This window comes from Canis lupus, chromosome 15 (assembly GCF_011100685.1).
Source record: "Canis lupus familiaris isolate Mischka breed German Shepherd chromosome 15, alternate assembly UU_Cfam_GSD_1.0, whole genome shotgun sequence".
NCBI classification, from domain to species: domain Eukaryota; kingdom Metazoa; phylum Chordata; class Mammalia; order Carnivora; family Canidae; genus Canis; species Canis lupus.
Genome location: NC_049236.1, coordinates 19495120 through 19517145, shown reverse-complemented (window position 1 = coordinate 19517145; position 22026 = coordinate 19495120). Strand labels below are relative to the sequence as shown.

At 34.0% G+C, this 22026-nt stretch overlaps 1 protein-coding gene across 8 annotated transcripts in view; it reads left to right on the top strand.

The window, feature by feature from the left end:
• OSBPL8 (oxysterol binding protein like 8) overlaps positions 1-22026 on the top strand; it is a 143095-nt gene that overhangs the window by 91333 nt on the left and 29736 nt on the right. For 7 of the 8 annotated variants that reach the window (XM_038558501.1, XM_038558500.1, XM_038558499.1 and 4 more), the window contains 5 exons: positions 9233-9303; positions 13454-13531; positions 15613-15714; positions 18115-18318; positions 21136-21220. In XM_038558501.1, the coding sequence (XP_038414429.1) occupies positions 9233-9303; positions 13454-13531; positions 15613-15714; positions 18115-18318; positions 21136-21220 (540 nt within the window). Of the gene's footprint in view, positions 1-3073; positions 3234-9232; positions 9304-13453; positions 13532-15612; positions 15715-18114; positions 18319-21135; positions 21221-22026 lie in introns of those variants that run through there. The other variant, XM_038558502.1, reaches the window with a different exon arrangement.

Sequence of the window (22026 nt, the reverse complement as noted above, 5' to 3'; positions counted from 1 at the left end):
GACTTTGAGTGATTATGTATCAATGTAGGTTCATCACTTAGAACCAATGTATCACTCTGGTGAGGGGAATTGATAATAGAAAGGCTATGCATATGTGGAGGCAGGTCAAATATGGGAGATCTCTCTGTACCTTCCTCTCAATGTTGCTGTGAACCTAAAACTGTTCTAAAAAACAAAATCTTAAAAAAAAAGGAATGAGAACACTTCTGTACTGTTCTTTACTGGAAGTGAACTCGCCTTATCCAAACAGTATAGCATGGGAAACAGAGAAGAAACTTCATCAACATATCAAGACAAGCCAAAGTCAGAAAAAAATTGGGCAAAGTTCACTCAGTTTGTCCTTGGTTTATAAAGAGATGGTATAGTGATTGGGTACTTTTTGGGTAATGACAGCACATTTATATTAAGCTGTTTCCTGGTCCCATGCATTCTAACTCTTCACTGTCACTTTTTGGTAAAGTATATATTCTAGTACAACTGTTCTCAGGTGGGGCCTATGAAGAAAGTAAGGTCTATAGAAAATAATTTAAGTGAATATTTTCTCAGTTCTCTCCAGGATTATAGTGCATGGCTAGAGCCATTATGGATATACGGGAGAAAAGAGTAATTCATTTTGAAAAGTAGATGTTTTAGTGCAATAGTCCTAATGAACCCCAGGTGAGAAGGACTTCTCTAGTAAACTATTTGAAAATACATATGGAAAGTAAGTTTTTGACCTTGGTGTGTCTAAAAACATCTTTATTGTACCCTAATATGTAATTGATAGTTTGGCTGGGTATGGAATTTTAAGTTGGAAGTCATTTTTCTTCCAATTTTGAAAGCATTGCTTTTATTTTGATCTTGATTCCAGAATTATTGGTGATGTCAATAGCTTATCTGATTCCTTATCTAGAGGAACTTGGTGTTATGATTTATGTTCAAAAGGATTCTTTGGTATAAATAGGGCTGGTTCTCAGTTTTTACCATTGCTGGTTTGTGATTCAGCTTTCTGGGATCTGCAAGACTGTGACTACTTGTTAATCTCATGCTTTCCAGTATCAAATATATGTATCCTGGATACATACTTGTGGAATCCATACCTATAAATTGTTTATGTTTTTAAGATTTTACCCCTTTCCTGTAATTTTAATTGTGTTTTAGGAGGGAACACGTTAGTTTAATGTCTTCATTCTGCCATTTTAACCTGGAACTTTTCTAGATGTTACATATAGTCCAATTTGATCCTTGAAACAATTGGATAATATAGGTAATATTATTAGCACTTTATAGTTGAGGAAACAGAGACCCACAGAAATTAACATAATTACTAAGATGCATCCAGCTGGGATTTGAACCCAGGCAGTTTAATTTCAAATCCTGCTTAACCATTATACTATAATGCCTTGAGAGGCAAGCACCATTGCATGATGAATTATCGTTTCTTTATTGTCTATAATTGTCATTTGTATTTCATGACATGGAGAAAAGCAAAAAAAAAAGCATAAATTCCTGTTATTGTAATTATTAACTGTAAACTTATTTTTACCATTAATTGATTTTGAAATGCCTTTGCCCAAGAAAGAACATGTTACATAAGGAAATTCAATTTGTTAGGTGTCCATTCTAGTAAAGAGCAACAGACTTAGCTTGTATAGAATGCTGTTGTATAGGAGTGGAGAACTAGCCTTGAAATGTATGTGTAATAATAGGAAGTTAACTGAGTTTGTATAGTAAAGTATCTATAAAAAATGAACTAAACTGAGTTTAGTTTAGCTAAGGGGCTTATTTCTAGATTGAAAGTAAGAACTGTGATCAGAAAAATCAATCCAGGATATATAAAGAAAGTAATTGACTAGAGCTTTTTAAGTTTCAATTAAGGTAGAATAAGGAAAATGAACTTTTTGTTTTTTTAAAGATTTTATTTATTTATTCATGAGAGACACAGAGAGAGAGGCAGAGACACAGGCAGAGAGAAACAGGCTTCATGCAGGGAGCCCGACGTGGGACTCGATCCCGGGTCCCCAGGATCACACCCCTGGCTGAAGGCAGCGCTAAACCGCTGAGCCACCGGGGCTGCCCAGGAAAATGAGTTTTAATATAACTAGGAAAGAATTTCTTGAAACTTTAAAGATTAGTTATAAAGAGATAGCATAGTATATAATTTTGGCTATTGGTACTTTACTATTAGATTTAATAATGTTAGATCATACCAGTAACTTAAGTTTTAACCTAGTATAGAAAGATATTCCATTTGTTATTGTGATAATAAAGCTGCATATTCCTTTAAATAGGAGAGTTTTAAGTTGGAACATCCTCATTGGTAGATGATATATTTTGAAAAGTTCAAATGCAATGAACAGGAACTATTGCGGCTCATATCTGTTTCAAGACAACATGTATTAGAGCACTCAGCATTATTATGGTGTCTTTTCAATCTTCCCTGTTGATGCATTTGCATTAACATTGCCTTAATGACTCATCTATCCTTGCTAGAGGTAAAACTTAAATATTTATTTTCGGTTTTAGCTGTTAGAATCCATCAAAATTGTACTTGAAAGAGTATCTTGCTTTATGAATTCTTAAACATGGCTGAGGTAAGCAGTGGATTAGATAGAGATCTAGAGGCTTCAGGAAAGATAAACAGTGTTATGGTTTATATCCATTTCTGAAGTAAGCAAAAACTGGAAAGAATCGGAAGAGGTGGGAAGTGTGGTGGATACTACAAAAAACATAACAGATATGAGAAAAAGGTTTCATTTTACTTCATCCTGAATCTCTTAAGTATTGATCTTGCTTTGTTTTACTAAAGCAGCAGTTCAGCTCAGGGCATTGCTGTGGTTTGATAAAAAGGTAAAACATTAGTGGAATAGTCTTCCTTGTTTATCAGTTCATTTAAAAAAAACACACCCACTAGCGTGGCTTAATGCCTTTTCTGTTTATTGCTGATTTGACAGTCTCTGGTCCTTCTCCTTTGCTGTTAAATGTGTGTGTCCTTTGTTTGTGCTGGTGGGTTTCGCTACATTTGGATGTGAGAGAAAAGACTCTCATTGCCATACTGATCTAATTATCCTTCTGGGCGAAAGTATACGTTAAATAGACCTCCTAAACCATGAAAGAAGAGAGCTCACAACAACGTAGATTTTCTTCCTGTACTGTGGTTTCGCCTGTTTTATTTCCTCCACGAATTGATGGCCGAAAGCTTGTCCGGAATGCTTCATTTGGAGGATACAATGAACTTTCTCCTTCATTGCCAGGTTTGTTTGTTTAATCTTGCATTCTTTTCTTAATTTCTTGCAGGCTTTTCATTAAACTAGACATTCTAACATCTTAAAACTGCTTTCATTAAAATGAAACCGATTCTATAATTAAAGGTTCAGGTTTAGTGACTGCTGCTATATGGCTTGGCTTTTCCATATTTTCTTTTAAAATCTCTAAAGCCCAAACTTGAGAACTAGTGATTCAGTGAAGTACAAATCTTGCATTGCTGATAGCATGAATTTTTGCTTTAATTATAGAAACATTATGACCCTTCGATAAAATTAAAACATTTTCTGGACTTGAGGTAAAGGTAAAATTCTATAAATAAGTAAATTGCTCTGAGGTTTTTGCAAATGAAACCCAGTTCTTTAATATTGATACTGGTTTGGCTGTTTTCTGCAGAATAGTAACTATGTTAAAATTGATGTGTAAGCTTTAGCAGTTCAAGTCCTGACTAAAGTGAAGTTTTCTGTCCAAGTATAATTTTTGAAATAGCCTTCTTGTTTGATGTGTTTGTATATAATTAGTTTTTACTAAGAAACTGTTATTTTTAAGGTAACAATTTAAAAATGAAATCAGGCATTTGACGGCTATGATTTAGACATTAAATAATTGGTTAATGAAATAGATCTAAATTGATTTTTTGTATGAAAAAGATTTATTATAGCAAATATTTGAATATATATTTTAAAATATTTTAAAATCTGTTTTCCTTTCAAAATTTTAACTTGTGACATTATTTTGTCTACTTTTTTGAGGTTATATTTTTCTTTTAAAATGAAAGTATTCTTTTAATATTCATGGCAAAGAAATCACTGAAACTTCAGGTGCTTGCTATAACTATAGATTTTTCTGACATTTTAAAAATTTGAATTATATTTTCTGCTTTCACACTAACATTTATTCTTGGCTTTTTGTGATTATCCAGGCTGATAGGTGATGTATGCATTATTTTGAGATAGTGAAACGCCTTATAGAAGGTGTTATCTGCACAAATAGTTATAAATGCACTGATTTCATTTTCTTTTCTGATAGTGTTTCAAAAAAGAATTGGAAACTGTACTTCTGAACTGTTGTCTAAATAGCATAAGCTGTAAACAGCATTCACAATCTGTATTTTGTCTTCTCAGTATAGCATGGTTCCTATCATGCTTCTCATGTTCTCAAAATGGTGTATCTTTTAGTATTTGTCTTTGTTCAGAAGTGGCTTTGAAAATACAACACACTGAAAATTTTTAATGTTGTTAAATACTCTATTTGCTTTTACAGTGTGATTTAGTTCTATTTCTATGTTTGTCTCTGTATTTTATTTTTAAGCTAGCAAACTTACTAGCAAATGTTTGCTGACCTTCATGCAATGAGTCTACTTAATATTAGAGAATAATCCTATGACTCTACTAAACAACAGAAAAATTTCACTTTAAGTTTGGTATTTAATTAGGTGACTAAAGGCAGAATTGTCAGTTTATATCTTGCCAAAGAATATATTGAAGGTCACCCTGGATCAATATATTTGAATGGAAAAGTAAATGGTTGGCTTTGTTTTCTAATTCTTGAAATAGAGAAAATCATATTCATAGGGAAGCTTCCATATTCCCCCTTTTCAACCAATAGTTGTATTGCAACTAGCCATGATAGAAAGCTCTTTAAGCTTTGCATTTTACAAATACAAACAACACAACAAGCTGTGTTGTATTTTATCAGCTAAGAGATAGAATGGAATTAAGTACTTTAAAGAAGTGGCTTCTATGCTGTTCTTTCCAATAAAAAAGTAAAGCATATATTTCTTCTGGGACATTTCATTATACTGAAAAAAAAATACTTAGATGCATTTGTTTTTACCTGACATCATTAGAGGAAAGGTTCTATGTTAGTTATATTGAAAGATCATTTTGCCTTACTACTTTGAACATAACCTTCTTTTAATTTTCGTTTCCTTAGAAAAAAATTACTTTTTTGTCACTTGCACCTTAAGAAATATATTGGTATGGCCTTTTTCTTTATGATGAATTATAACCTAGAAATGGTATTTACCTGCCCATGTATTTCTAGTAACATCATAGTGCTTTTTTTTTTTTTTTTTTTTCAGAGTTCGTGTCTGCTTATGTTTCTTTCCCCAATCTCAGGTGTAACTTCCAACTTTCAGATATGCTTATTGAGCCAATCTCTAGAATAGTACCAGAAAATTGGAATGAATAAACTTTGAGCAAATAAATCACTTATGGACAAACTGTGTGAGCTCTAGTGCACGAATAGCTTTCTTTTTAGTATATTTTGACTTAGAGATTTTTTTTTTTAGTACAATTTCTTGACTGTGTTCAGTATAGTTAATGTAGCTGTATTTTGTAAATATCTATTAAATCTGCATTTGTAGACAATGTATTTATAAATTCACTTTAGGAAGACTGAAAGAGCATAAAGCTTGCTTTATTATATCTAGACTTTATTGAACCAAATTTATTATGGAAGTATATGAAAAGGTTATACCTTGCCAATGATGATAGCTCTTGTATTCTATTCAGAAACTAGAAGTTAGGGACATGGTGTTTATTTAGAAATATTTATGACTACAGATTTAGGGAAGACTTTCTTAAGACCAAGAAGCACTAACCATTAAAGAATGAGGTGGCTAAATTTGGCTACATTAAAATTAAGAGTGGTTTATAAGAAGAAAATGCTAGTAATAAAAAGATAAGCCATTGAATAGGGACTTATTTGTAACATATAGCTGGCAAAAGACCAGTATCTGGAATACATCAGGAATTCCTATATAAATCAATAAGAAAAAATAGTAATTTTTTTTTAATGCACAAAAGATTAGGGGAATCTGAGTGGCTCAGTTGGTTAAGCATCTGACTACTGGTTTTGGCTGAGGTCGTGATCACATGGGTTGTGGGATTGAGCCCCTTGTCAAGCTCAGTGGATGGTCTGCTTGAAGATCTTTCCCTCTGCCCCTCCCCCTGGATATGAACATGGATGTGCACACACACTCTTGTCTCTCAAATGAATAAATGAATCTTAAAAAAAATAAATGCACAAAGCATCTGAAGAGTTCCTTTACAAAAAGAAAGTTAAAATAGCTAAATAACATGAGAAAGTGCTCAAGATCATTAATAGTTAGGGAGATACAAACTAGAATCTCATTATACCATTGATATACACACCCAGCAGATTAGCAAAAATATTAAAAATTTGCCAATATTGATGTTACCATGGAGATAGAGAAAGGAGAACTCTTACACACTATTAGAAAAATAATTTGGTATCATAAAGTTGAATATACATATATACTATAACCCAGGAATTCTTCTAGGTTTAAACCTTAAAGAAACTCAGAGAAAGAGAAATCTATCTCCAGGAGATAGATAGATATAGATATAGATATATCTATAGATATATATAACCAGGATACACTCCTGAGAGTATTTGTGGCACCATTGTTTATAAGAGGGACAAACTAGGAACCACCCAAATGTTTATCTACAATAGATGGATAAATAGTGGCATAGTCATCCAATGGGATTGATGAGCAATAAAATCCTATTGGATTTTAATCCCATGCTTATATGATGAGCAATAAAAATGAATGAAATACCTGCTTGACACACTGGTAAAGAATATTTGCAAAAGTCAAGATAGTTGCCTTTGAGGAGAAAAGTAGATTGTGATCAAGAATGATGCTGGGAAGTGGGGAGGATCTTATGGGATTTTGACAGTTCTCTGTTTTTTTTTATTTGGATGGTAGTTATGTCAATATTCACTGTATACATTAAATTATACACTTATGTTTTATGCATTTTTCTGAAGCTGTTCTGTATTTTACATATGTAATAATTACAAGTAACAGTGGAGTCTACTTTTGTTAATTTTCGAATCAAATTATCAAATTTTTGTGTTTGAAAGGGTGAATAAGGATTAGACCTTTTCAGTAATTCATAGTCAAGTATGGAATATGAACATGAAAACAAATATTTAAAGTATGTTGTGATAAATAGGTTTGTACAAATATGTGTGAAATGCTGTATATCTCAGACAAGGGGAGAACGAAGTATGTCTACACAGTCATAGCAAGGCCACCTCTTCTGGGTCTTAAGAGGCACCCAACATTCTAAAAACACATGAATTTTTAAAGTTAGACCTAAGTTTGAATTAGTTCCGATACTTTCATTTACTGACAGTCAAGTTACTTAATTTCTGTGAGCCTCAGTTTTTTCAATTATAAAAAATATATAGTTAGTATGTGGGGGGTTTTTTGTGTGGTAGTGTTTCAAAGATTAGTAAGTAAGTAAAGCATCTGACATAGTGTCGTAATCACAAGTGTTCTTACAAATGGATATTGTTGGTTCCTTTGTTGTTGTCATTAATATGTTAATTATATTGATAAATTAATCAGAACTAGATACAAATTGAAGTGAAAGTCTGTTCTTTTAAGAACAAAAGAAGTCATTTTTTATATTTATAGTATATACTTTCAGAAATTTTTTTAGAAATTTAAATCTATAGAAGAGCTTTGAAATAATTTATCAGTTCATCAGTATTAAGAATGTTCCTACTCTGAATAAATATTTTAGATTTTTAAACTGAATCATGTAACTTTGATTTGCTTTATACTCAAGTCTAAAATTTGGTAAGTTATTTAAAATTTCACATTACATTTATGAAACAGTTTTCTCCCCCTAGCATTGGGATTGAGTGATTCTCCTTATCAGAACTGGAGGGTAAGGAAGATACCTTCTTCATATTACAGAAAACAATTCAATAAAATCTCTGGATTAAGAAATTGGAATGGATTTATTTTTAGCTAATATAAACCAAATACTGAATAAATGGTATCTTTAATATGTTAGAAATGATTTTTAGATGCTTCAGGCACTGGTGCTACTGATGATTTTTTAAGTGCTGCTTTATGAATAATCGTGTATATTTTTAATATAGGCTTTTATTGGACTTAGAACAATTATAGGAAAGAGTTAATAATACTTGCCCTCAAAAGTAGAAGCAACATCATTGAGTACTGCTCCTTTTATGCCTGCCACACAAATTTCAGCATTAACATTTCTCTAACTGTACTTTTAATAACATTAATTTGCTAATTGCTTTTGGCATAGTGTTATTTTAATGTGTTAAATGATTGCAAGGATCCGCATGTTCATCCCAGTGCATTCATATATTTTAGATTCGTCCTTTTAGAATTTGTATAGCAATAGTCAGTGCCAATGATCATTTTAAAGGAAACATGAATTTAATGTATATTATGTGGAAAATACTATGCTAAGTGCTTTCTAATGGATCCTCATTTAATTCTCACAATAGGCACATTGTTAGATTTTTTAAAAATCTGCCCCTCAGTCTAGATTTATTTTCCCTAGTCTTTTATCACTAATTCTAGAATTGCTCCAATTTGGCAAGAGATATGAAAAGTATGTTGGGTTGGTTTTATCAGTTAGGATTCTTTTTTAGAAAAGAGCTCACTAGATGGGTGCCTGGGTGGCTCAGTCAGTTGAGCAACCAACCGACTTGGTTTCAGCTCAGGCCTTGATCTCAGGGTTGTGAGATTGAGCCCTGCGCTCATCAGGCTCCACCCTCAGCTGGGAGTCTGCTTCTCTCTTCTCTCTCAAAATAAATAAAATAAATCTTAAAAAAAAAAAAAAAGAAAGAAAAGAGGTCACTAGAACAAAAGCTCCATGAGGCCTCTGAAGTTCATGTAAAGTGCTCTAGGAGCCACAGAAAAGAGGTATTTAACTTGATGTTGACAAGTTCAGGAAAAGACTTCATCTTTATAAGCCTTAATTTATTCCAAAGAGTTATTATACTACATATGATCCCTTAGAAGTCTTTTAAGCTCTAATAGTTTAATACTGTATGTTTAATCTAGACTTTTGTACCAATGTACATCAGTTATAATGTACATTTGAAATTGGATGACTTATATGCATTTGCTTAATGCCTGCATGCTATATAGTAATACTCAAATAATAACAATGTTTTTTTATAGGTTTTGAAAGAGGAAAGGAAGACATTTCTCAAAATAAAGATGAATCTTCACTTTCTATGTCAAAGAGCAAGGTAAGTATATGTTGTCCCCAAATACATGATTATGGCATTTTCCTAATATTTAAGAAGAGGAACTAACACTAAAATTTCTATCCAATTTTTATGGCATGTTTTTATTTATGTTGGTGTATCATTCAGTATATATGAAACAAAGAAAATTCCACTGGAGTTGATGTAGGATGCTGTTGGTAACTTGGAAATACCTATTGGTAACAAGTGTGTTCTCTCCAGAGTTATATTGCTTCTGATATCTGCTACTGTACTTCTCAGAGTTCCATTCAGAGAAGTTCTCAGGATTTGTGATTTTTTTGTAATTCCTAAGTATTCCAACTTTATTTGAATGACAATCAAAATACATACATTTTACCATTTAAAAGCCAAAGATCTCTTGCAGTAGTAGCTTGCAATTGAAAGACGTTTTCTTAGAATAAGATATAGTTTCCTAAATTAGTAATTCTGGGGCACCTGGGTGGCTCAGTGGTTGAGAGTCTGCCTTCGGCTCAGGTCGCGATCCCAACACCTGGCTGACTCAGTTGGTAGAGCATGGGACTCTTGATCTTGGGGCTGTGAATTCAGGCCCCACGTTGGACATAGGGCTTATTTTTAAAAGGGAGGGGGGATTACAGTGAATGAGTGGGATTCTTAACATGGTAACTAGTGTAAGTAAAGTTGTACTTAATTCCTGTTATATTCCAACAGTTGAAACCTGTCTTTACTTAGATTTAATCCTTGTCTATTCTGTTAGCTGAAGAGATGCATGGTCAGTAGTTTGTCCTTAAATAGTCTACTCTTGTTTTTCACAGCAATCCTAAAATGTATACATTTATCATTAAACCACATTCTCATGGAATTCTGAACATTTTAGCCTTACTTAAGTAACTTCAGGAAACAAAGTTTGTTATTCCTTCTGAAATCAGTGTGCATAACTAAAACCATCATAGTTTTAATCTTATGTTTTTCTGAATTTGATGCAAAAGTATTAATACTGCCATTTTGGTCATTTGGATTTGGGATTAAGTTATTTCTTTAAATACATGATTAAGACCATTAAGCACAATGGAATATACCTTTTTTCCCTCCTCCCCATTTAAAAAAAATAAAGACAGTTTCTATTTCTCATGCATCCTATAAATAAGTCAATTGGAAAAGTCAGTAATTAAATCTATCCCATTTGCTGTTAGCATTTTAAGTGAATTTTTAGTAGTCCATCTCAACAAAAGGAATTACCAACCTGGGTACTGTGTCTAATGGGATGAAAGGAATCTTATTTCAAGGATAGAACCTATTTCTAGGTTTTTGGGCCTAGATCTTTTATTGACTTGAGTCTCCAAGCATACATCTGCTTATCTAACAGGTATGCTAATTTGCCTATTGCTTGCTATAAAAAATATATTTACCTGGACAAAAAAAAAAAAAAAAAAAAAAACCTTTCCAAATCAGAATATCTGAGCTAAGCATAGTAACATAACATTATTACTCCTTATATTTGTAGTATTTTATAGTTTTCAAAGCAAGTTGAAAGTATTCTCATATGTTAATGTTCCCTTTACTTAAAGGTCAGATTTATGACAGTACCTGAAACATAATATATACAAAGTAGTATGTTAAACCCATCATGCACACTACCTCATTATCTTCAGAGCAACCCTACAAATTAGTAGGAGTTATCCTCATTTTACAAATGAGGAAGCTAAAAACAAAACAAAACAAAACAAAAAAAACAATAAAAACAAATGAGGAAGCTAAGACTGAAAGAGATTGAATAACCTCCTGAAGTCACACAGCCCATAAGAAGACAATAGTTAAGGGGGGGAAAAGAAAAAAGGAGGGAAAAAGAAAACTAAAAATATAACATACTGAGCATTCTAAGGCTATTTAATGAAAAAAACAAACAGTACTATAGTAAACCCTGTGGTCATCATTAAGATAGTGGTCAATAAGGTTATAAAAGAAGGACAAGTTATTTTAATAAAATATTTCCAACAAAAAATAGGTTGAGTTTTGATACTTAAAAGGCAACCTGTTGATTCAGAAAACTTAGGTGTAGTGTTATTTTAAAGACTTATAGAAACTTGGTCAGTGGGTCTTCCCCTCCCCCCTACCCCCAGAACTGGCTACACAAGATGGCAAGGATTCCTTGAAATATGTGTTCTCTAAAATTTACCAAGCTCATGTGACACCCTTCTGGCCTGCTGGTCCCTTATATACTAGAACCTTTTAGGAATCACCAAGCTGGATCTTGTCACATCAGGGAAACATTTCCTGTTATTCATGAAGATAAATCTTAAATTTGAGTCTAGCTAAAATTCTCTGTGAATAGTTGTAAAAGGTGAGAAATCATTACAATCCTCACTGGTGTCTAAGAAGTATATTATAATACCCATTTTCCCATGAAGCTGTGGGAAATAGAAATCATCCTATTCTTCTGACAATAGCTGTGCCATCTTTAGGTTCTTGGGGGTGAGGGGAAGACAGAGATGTATTTGGCTTGAGCAACTTTGTAAAATTGTTTTATTACCACAATCAGTGCCATTGCCACAAGTGTAAGTAGTATGATGTTTGAAGTTCAGTTCTCAAAGGAGTGACTTCATTTAAAAAAAAAAATAATGAGGGAGAGAGAGATAGCAAGAGACAGCAGGAGCAGGGAGGAGAGGCAGAAGCAAACTCTCGGCTGAATAGGAGCCTAATGTAGGGCTTGATCCCAGGACCCTGGCGTTGTGACCTGAGCCGAAGGCAGACCAACTGGGCCACTCAGGTGCCTCTATTTTAAGGTTCTTATGAAGATCAAATAAAAATAAGTATAAACAAAGTCTGGAAACAAGTTTAAGACCATAATACTTTAGAGAGCACTGGATAGGGAGGAAGAGGTAGATGGTAGGAATATTGGTTTTTAAACACTATAAATTAGTGTTTTATTTATTTTTTTTTAAATTTTTTTTTTTATTTATTCATGATAGGCACACAGTGAGAGAGAGAGAGGCAGAGACACAGGCAGAGGGAGAAGCAGACTCCATGCACCGGGAGCCTGACGTGGGATTCGATCCCGGATCTCCAGGATCGCGCCCTGGGCCAAAGGCAGGCGCTAAACCGCTGCGCCACCCAGGGATCCCTAAATTAGTGTTTTAATGCTAATTTCTAAAGATATATATATTTCTTTCCATCAGAGAAGTAACAGTAGGGCAATGTGTACAATGACTTGCTAGAATGTACATGATTTGGTTTATTAATTTGGAATATTTTTAACTGTTAAAAAGTTACATTGCTTTGGATACTTTTAAGAATAAATAATTACAGGGCACCTGGGTGGCTCAGTGGTTGAGCATCTGCCTTTGGCTCAGGTCATTGTCCTGGGGTCCTGGGATGGAGTCCCATATCAGGCTTCCTGCAGGGAGCCTACTTCTCCCTATGTATCTACCTCTCTCTCTGTGTCTCTCATGAATAAGTAAGCAAAAATCTTTAAAAAAAAAAAAACCAGAATAAATAATTTCATATGTTTATTAGAAATATTCCAGAAGATAGAATGCAAAAATTTACAAATGATCTTATTTAACCTCACATTATAGATTAATTTATTAATTCGGTTTTTTTAAGTTTGTTTTTTGTTTTGTTTTGTTTTTAAATAATCTTTACACCCAGTGTGGGGCTTGAACCTACCACCCCAAGATCAAGAGTTGCATCCTTTTCTGACTGAGCCAGCCAGGTGCCCCAGACTAGTGTTTATTTTGTGCTTTTGTGGGTTTCACACAGATTAGCTTTTAAACCCAGATGCTCGGGATCCCTGGGTGGCGCAGCGGTTTAGTGCCTGCCTTTGGCCCAGGGCGCTATTCCTGGAGACCCAGGATCGAGTCCCACGTCGGGCTCCCAGTGCATGGAGCCTGCTTCTCCCTCTGCCTGTGTCTCTGCCTCTCTGTGTGTGTGTGTGTGTGTGACTATCATAAATAAATAAAAAAAATAAAAATTTAAAAAAATAAAAAAATAAACCCAGATGCTATCTATATAGGGAAAGTTGACATTTGAAAATTTATATTTGCCTTAAATACAGCAATAAATGGGAAGAATTCAGAAACATAGCTCTAACATTAATTTTTATATGCCTGTATGTGTAGAATAAATGAAGTTTTTAATTAATATTTCTCTTTTGTTTATTTCTATGTGATTTCAGTCTGAATCTAAACTTTATAATGGCTCGGAGAAGGATAGTTCTGCTTCAAGCAAGCTCACAAAAAAAGAATCTCTCAAGGTTAGTTTCCACAGTTACTTCATTAATAACATTATGCATTGCATATGCTTTTAAAGTAGGCTAACAAGATAAATATGTCTCCTAAAGAAAGAAAAATAATATCCAGATGAGTACACATAAAGAATGTTAATATTTGTGTGGCACATTGGAGTCAACTGAAGAGGCTGCTTGATGATCGTTCAGCACCACCTCAGGCCTCATCTGGCCATTCCTTTGAGGACTGGATAGCTCTGTGTAGTTATACCTACTTAGGCACATCACTTTGTTGTAGAACATGTAATGGGAAGTTGTGGTGCTTTTTGAAATTCAAGTTCACTAACTGCAGGGTCGTGGGCTGAATTTGGCCCACAGGTAGATCTATTTTGTTTGATCTATATTGATATAGAATATATTGCTATCATATTTTAAGTTAAATATTGATATAATGTTTTTAAAACTTGAGGTAAACAGTTACAAGTTCAAATTTCCAACCTCTCTTTAAGAAATATTGCACTTTGGGCTTGCCTTCCAGAATGGCCACAGATCCTGGATCTTAAGAAACAGATGCTTTCTAGTTGACTCTGATCCCTGCATGGTCTATTTTACCCCTTTTTTTCTTATATCCGTATGCATTTGCACCTGCAATCCCCTATTAAATCTACTGTTATTCAGATATTAATAAATATCTGAATATTAATAAAGATCAAAAGTCTGAAGTTTTTTGGCTATAGAATTATTTAAATCTTGTTAGGTATATAGTCTTCTTACTATGAAGTACAAATAGGAAGGTTTTATAGCTAAAAGAAATGTATCACCACTCTTCTCCCATCCATATAATAACAACAAAGTAGTAATCCTCTACGGCCTTCCCAAATTATCTCAGAGGTAACCTATGAAAGTAAAACTGATATTTTGAATGAATTAGTATCATTTTGTGATTTCTTAAGTATTTATATCTTAGTATTAGGAAACAGCAAAATTGCCAGTTGTAAACAAATGCAGCTGTTGTTTGTAATATGAAAAAACAGACTGGATTTCTATCAGCAAGAGAATTTATTAAGAAAAATTATAGAAGCAGTATAGCATGGTGGTTAAGAGCATGTCTTTAGAACCAGTCTGCCTTTGTTTGAATCCTGCCTCCATGAGTTACTAGCTCTGTGATCCTGGGCAAGTTACTCTCTGTGCCTCAGTTTTCTCATCTGTAAAACAAGGATAATAATTATCTTACTTTCCGAGATTATTGTGAAGATTAAATGAGGGTAGTACTTGTAAAGTGCTTAGAACAGTAACGGGTATGCAGAATGCGTCCAGTAAATGTTAGCTCTTCACTCTTATTTTATCATACTACGAAACTTACGTAGCAATTAAAAGAATGAGGTAGGCATGAAAATGCTCCAAAAAATGTTGAATGGGGGAAGCTTTTTTAAAAAATGTGTTTAAAAAAAAGAAAAAGAAAAGCTATATAGAAAAGCTATATATTTCTATAGGTTGTATACAGAGAAAAAGCCTGAAAGGATAGTGTTTTCCAGAAGTGTTAATACTGGTCAATTCTAGAGATTTTAAGAGGGTAGGGTATAATAAAGACAACTCTTAGCTCTATTTGTGTTGTTTGAAATTCTTACCATGAGATTGGATACATCTAGTATTGTGTCATTAAAAAAAGGTAAAGTTCTTCAAAAAGATACAGAGAACTAGTAATCAGAAAAACTAGATTCCCGGGACACCTGGGTGGTTCAGTGGTTGCGTGTCTGCCTTTGGCTCAGGGTATGATCTGAGAGTCCCAGGATGGAGTCCCACACCAGGCTCCTTTCAGGGAGCCTGTTTCTCCCTCTGCCTAAGTCTCTGCCTCCGTCTCTCTCTCTGTGTCCCTCATGAATAAATAAATACAATCTTTAAAAAAAAAAGAAAAAGAAAAAACTAGATTCTAACCTCTAAAAATTCCTACCATCTCTTAAAAAAAAAAAGTCCTTTTATCCTAAGATGCTAAAATTCTAAAAGAGGTTTAGAATTTAATACTTTGCATGCTATAGACCTAAAGTATTTGGAAAGAAATTGCTCATTTCTAATGAATTTTTGATTTTTCTATTATTTATGTAAAATAGGTGCAAAAGAAAAATTACCGAGAAGAAAAGAAAAGAGCCACAAAGGAGTTACTCAGTACAATCACAGATCCTTCTGTTATTGTTATGGCTGATTGGTTGAAGGTCAGTTTTATTGAAGCTTGAATTCAAATTGCTGAATGTTTACCTACTGGAATAGGAAAGCCCTGAGTGCACCTAAAGCCTTCAAGACAAAAACAGCTCCTGGGATGATTGTTTTTCACTGGCAACCTATTAATTGTATCCCAGAGGTTCTATGTTCCAGTCTTAATGGGGAGAAGGAAAATTAATGTTGTCTGTCTTGAAATAACATCAAATATGGATAGCAGTTCTTTTTAAAAGGCTTTTTGGTTTGTGTGACATATAGTCCAAGGAAATATTTTGTTATTCAAACTATCGTTCAGTATTATTGTAGGCAGATGTGTATGCATTATTGAGAAGATCTGAAACAAGGTTAATATAAAAGTTATTTCGAAAAGATTAATTTTCCGAAAAACATGCATATTGCTTTTTCCAAGCCTCTGATTATTTCCACTTACTCTCATTTCTTTCCGTTTTTTTTTTTTTTTTTTTTTTTTGTCATCCCATTCTATCCTCTTTCTCATCTGAAGGATATTTGGTTGGAATCTTTCAGACTAATGCTAAGTTTAAGAATGATCTTGTTAAGACTCTGACTCTAGGAAATTTTAGTACCCGACATTCATCTAAAAATCACCCCAGCTGTGAAAGCTTTCCACTGTCCCAAAAAATTGGTAAAACCTCCTTATGAGATCTGTTGTGGAAGTTCTCTCACTAAAATGGGAGCTTAATGATAGTTTGCTTGTTAGTGCAGGTAGTACTAGGGTCTTCTTCACTGGTGTACTAAAAATACATTCTGACTTTGACTTTACTTAGAAATCTTTAAGCTCCAGGGCAGCCCAGGTGGCTCAGCAGTTGAGCGCTGCCGTCAGCCCAGGGCCTGATCCTGGAGACCCCGGATCAAGTCCTACATTGGGCTCCCTACGTGGAGCCTGCTTCTCCCTCTGCCTGTGTCTCTGCCATTCTCTGTCTCTCCCTCTGTCTCTCATTAATAAATAAATAGAATCTTAAAAAAAAAAATCTTCAAGCTCCAGATCTCACTTGAGTTTTTCTGAGCTAAACTTCCTATTGTCTTCTGACATTGGGTTCCAGTAACTAATCCCCTAAAAGTCCCCAACGGATCCCCGGCTGACTTTCTAAATCATACCTTCATCTGATAATTTGCCATTTATGTTCTATGTCACATGTCCCAGATTAAAAATGTTATCTTAGGATAACTATTCCTTTTGTTTTTCTTGTCTTGCCATTTCTTTTACATAAACACATACTTTTCTCAGAGTTTTTTTACTTTTTTCATTCCTGGCTCCAAACTCCCCCTTACTAATTTTTTTCTTATTTACAGTTACTGTGGTTTGCTTATTTCTGGGGTTAGGGAGCCCTATATTTTTTTTTAATTTTTTAAAAAATTTTTATTTATTTATGATAGTCACAGAGAGAGAAAAAGAGGCAGAGACACAGGCAGAGAGAAGCAGGCTCCATGCACCGGGAGCCCGACGTGGGAATCGATCCTGGGTCTCCAGGATCGCGCCCTGGGCCAAAGGCAGGCGCCAAACCGCTGCGCCACCCAGGGATCCCAGGGAGCCCTATATTTATTTCATAATTCATAAAAGTACATTGAGAGCAGACATTTTATAGTAAATAAAAGGATAATTCCTAGTTTTTATTCTAAATATATTAGCATTCTTTTCAGTATTGTGAATTCAGTGACTTGCATAGAAACATTTTTACTGGATAACAGAAATAGAAATTGATAGGAAAAGCCAGTTATAGACTTGTTATTGACATAACATTAAACCCTGGGATGAGGAACATTTTGAGACTAGAGAGAGATTCAGGTAACTGTGTCTTAAAATTCCCCCAAGAACTTAAATGGCACACTTTATGTAATTACTAAGAACAAAGTAATTTGGAGAAGGTAATTTTAGAGGATGGAAGAGCGTTCTTCCCTCTTCCTACCAATCCATGAATGTTTAGGGAATGCCTAGTGTTTGTGCTAGCAGTGATTTCAGCACTGTTAATGTTGTGGTGGGGGGGGGGGGATTCTTAAAAGGTGGAATAATCTTACACTCCCACACATAAAATTATGAGAGATGGTAAGAAGAGACTCTTGGTACTAGGAAAGTATATTTTAATGGCTCCTGAGCTGGCCCAGAGGGTTAGGAAAACCATTCTACTTGGTACATTATTTTAAACCTGTTGACCTAGTCTCTGGCTAGACTGTAAGTTCCTCAGAAGCAGGAGCCATTCTTTTTTTACCTTTGTGTGCAGTGCTTACCATTTAGTAGCTTAAAAAAATCTACTGAATCTAGTTCTATTTTGTGGAGATTTTAGATTAAAACATCCTCTTTGCCATTAGTGAGTTTGTATCTTGTGGGGCAAAAAGAGAAAAATGGAGCTTTATTTCCTAATAAAGTTATCTTTCTACAGATTCGTGGTACTCTAAAGAGCTGGACCAAGTTGTGGTGTGTTTTGAAACCTGGGGTGCTACTGATCTATAAAACCCAAAAAAATGGTCAGTGGGTTGGAACAGTTCTTCTGAATGCCTGTGAAATCATTGAGCGTCCATCAAAAAAGGATGGCTTTTGTTTTAAACTTTTTCATCCTTTGGAGCAGTCTATTTGGGCAGTGAAGGTAAGTAAGCACTGTTGTATAATTAAAAGGTAAAGATAACAATCTATGAATAGAATCTATGAATAGAGTGGAGATGAATCAAGGTATCTAATGATTGCCGACCTCTGCCAAGACTTCTGAATTTGCTTCTGTTTTAAAGTGCGTTATTTGTCTTTTTGTCTCTACACACAGTAAACTATGTACCAATCTCTCTGGGGATTCAGTTTGTACTTTGTTTTTTAATTGCAGTTACTAGCTTTGCTTTGTAATATTATATCTTATTTATAGTGAGTGAGGTTTTTTTTTTTCTTTTTTTCTTTCTTTTTTTTTTAAGGTTTTTTTTTTTTTTTCCCCTTTATCAAATTATAAGATCCCTAGAACAGAGCTGCCATTTATTCTTGTGGTCTTTCCTATAAGATTTAAATATGTGACAAGAAATCTATAATAGAAATAAGAGTCAATAGTCTACTTACTCTTGAGATTCAGCTTTCTTTGAAAGCGAAGATCTAATGCTTTAAAACTAAAAAGTTAGGGACACCTGGGTGGCTCAGTGGTTGAGCATCTCTGCCTCAGGTCGTGATCCCAGGGTCCTGGAATTGAGTCCCTCACAGGGAGGCTGCTTCTCTCCAAGTCTGTGTCTCTACCTCTCTGTGTGTCTCATGAATAAATAAATAAAACTTTAAAAATAAAAAAATAAAAATAAAAAATATTACTGTGGTCACTCATGTGTTAAAAAAGCAGAAACTTAATCAGGAAAATAGGAATGCCATATTTGATTAACTACCAAGGCATTCTACAGACATTAGATATGTAATACACAGTAATGGAATAAATGGATTTAATTTAAATTTTTACAAAGCAATCATTGTTTTAGTTTCTAAGAAGGCCAGTTATACATGAATAAATGGTTTAGAGGTTCTCCTTTAAGGAAAGCCACCTAATTGAGATTTAGGGTTAAACAAACAAATGTAACTTCAGCTTTTAAATATTTTTTGGTATTGCTTAATTAGGCAATATATATACACACATCTCTAAATGACTTGGACTTTTAACCTTTATTTTAGTAGTCTGTAGTCATAGCAAGACTAAATTTAGGATTAGAGTTCCATTCTGGGATTAGGCACTTCCCACAGGGAAAGAATTTAACACATAGAACTTCTGTTAGTTATACACCATGTGATTCCCAAATGAAAAAAACAACTTTCAAAAGCCTTTCTATATAGTATTTATTCTTTACTAATACTCTTAGGAATTATAAGAATTACAATGAATTTTTAAATTATTTTAAAAGATTTTAATGCCAAATTTATTGAATTCTCAATATTGTTGGGAAAGAGGGAAATTAGTCCAGTTAATTGATCATCAGAATATTCTCCACAGGGGGATCCCTGGGTAGCTCAGCGGTTTGGCGCCTGCCTTTGGCCCCGGGCGTGATCCTGGAGTCCTGGGATCGAGTCCCACATCAGGCTCCCTGCGGGGAGCCTGCTTCTCCCTCTGCCTGTGTCTCTGCCTCTCTCTCTCTCTGTGTGTCTCTCATGAATGAATAAATAAAATACTAAAAAAAAAAAAAAAAAGAATATTCCCCACAAACAAAAGACGCTAAGTTCTTCAAAGTCAGTATCCATGATTAGGTAAAAGTAATGTTCTTACTTTGTATCAGGGACTCTTGAGCATTTTACATGGACTTAAAAAATTCTCATACCTTTAGGGGTGCCTAGGGTAGCTCTGTTAGGCAGCTGCCTTCAGCTTAAGTCATGATCTTGGGGTCCAGGGATTATGCCCTAAATTGAGTTCCCTGCTCAGTGAGGAGTCTGCTTGTCCCTCTCTCTCTGCCGCCCTCCTCTGGCTTGTGTGTTCTCTCTCTCAAATAAATAAATAAAATCTTTTAAAAAATAAAAGTAAAAATTCTCACCTAAAGAGGTTACTTAAGTAGTTTTTCTGGCATGGAACCAAACTTGAAACCACACAGTCTGACTAGATCTTACTCTATGCTAGTTCTAGGAGCTGGCCCATAAAATTATAAAGCTCTTTGAAAATACCCAAGTGATATTACAGGATTTATTAAAATTATATTGACTTTTTCTTCTTTTTCATTTTGAATCTATTATCTTCTTTATGCTTCTCATTTTATTCTTTGATCTTATAACTTAAAATTTACTTTGTCTATCAAAATTATGCTGTTAGCTCTATCCCCAAATTTTCTTTCCAGAGAAGAACTGGGTTCACTTAAGTTTGGCCTTGGTGATACTAATTACTGTAGAGTTCTTGGTGTTGTATGCTCCTAAAACAAATAACCCTAGCCAACAACAACAATGACAAATTCCTTTATCTTTCTGGAAAAAATAAAATTAACCTTTTCTGTTGGTATTTTATAATAATTATATCAATGATTATAAAATAAGAGATTTTTCCTTAGACCTAATCAAAATTCATTTTTCTTTTTCTTATAAATTATAACTATATTTCCAGCTTTTTTAGTCCTCTAGAAATTTAATATTACTTATTTTAATAGTATCTGTAGAATGGAAATTTCTCTATTAAAATTTGATCTAGTAAAATTAATTACAGGTTTATGTTTCTGTGAACAATTAAGTAGAGATAATGTTTAATGATAGCTTTAAGTTGTTCAGTTTTCTGGTAAAGAGGTATATTTGTTGGAGGAGGAAAACTTACTTTCCTTAAAACTTACTCCTGCTTTCTCAAGAAGCATGAGATCAAAGCCTGTTTGCTTTTAGATTCTATTCTTTGCCTAACTTAGATTGTTACAGGTGGTGATAATGGAAAACATGAAGTTAAGATTTCATAATACCTACTGTATACCATTTCTTTTCTTTTAAGGGTCCAAAAGGTGAAGCAGTTGGATCTATAACTCAGCCCTTACCTAGCAGTTACCTGATCATCCGAGCCACTTCAGAGTCAGATGGTAAATATTAGATTTTGATGGAGTAGATTTTAGAACTCATTTTTAAGGGTTTATTTTATATGCCACTGTGTTTTTTTCCTTTGGGGAAAATCTCTTTAGTATGGTATTTGCAGCAGAAGTATTGTATTCATAAATTGCTTATGATACTAAAATATTACTAATTTTGTAGACAAACAGGGAAGTCTGATAGGAAGAATTGTAAAGTCAAGTGACAAATTGGCAGCCTAAAGTTTTCTTCTTCATCCTCCATTGACATCTTAATACCTTTTGACTTGGCTACTGTTCTGTGTGGTAACTCTTTTAAGTATTATAATTTTAGAGGTACATTTAATATACTATTTGTGTTTTATTATACCTGGGTGGCTCAGTTGGTTGAGCATCCGACCGTTGGTTTCAGCTTATCTGGGGGATCAAGCCCTGTGTCAGGCTCCCCACTCAGCAGGGAGTCTGCTTCCCTTCTGCCCTGCCCCCCTACTCAGGCACATGTGCATGCGTGCGTGCTCTCTCTTTCTCAAATAATTTTTTAATTAACATTTATAACACACACTGTCTTAAGGCTTTTTTTACCCAAGAGATTCAAGTACAAACTTTTGTTCTGTATCTAGTAACTTAATAAAGAATTCTTGAAGCAATATGGAAAGCAAAACTTACTTATGTGAAAGCAAAGCTAACTTGAAAACCTTAATAATTGATAATGGATTTCTTCCTCACTTTAATGTTTTAAAAAGCTTAGTCTAGAGGAGGGAATCTTGTAACCTTTCAAAGTTTACTTTTATCTGATGATATTTTTAAAGTTAAAATATCAT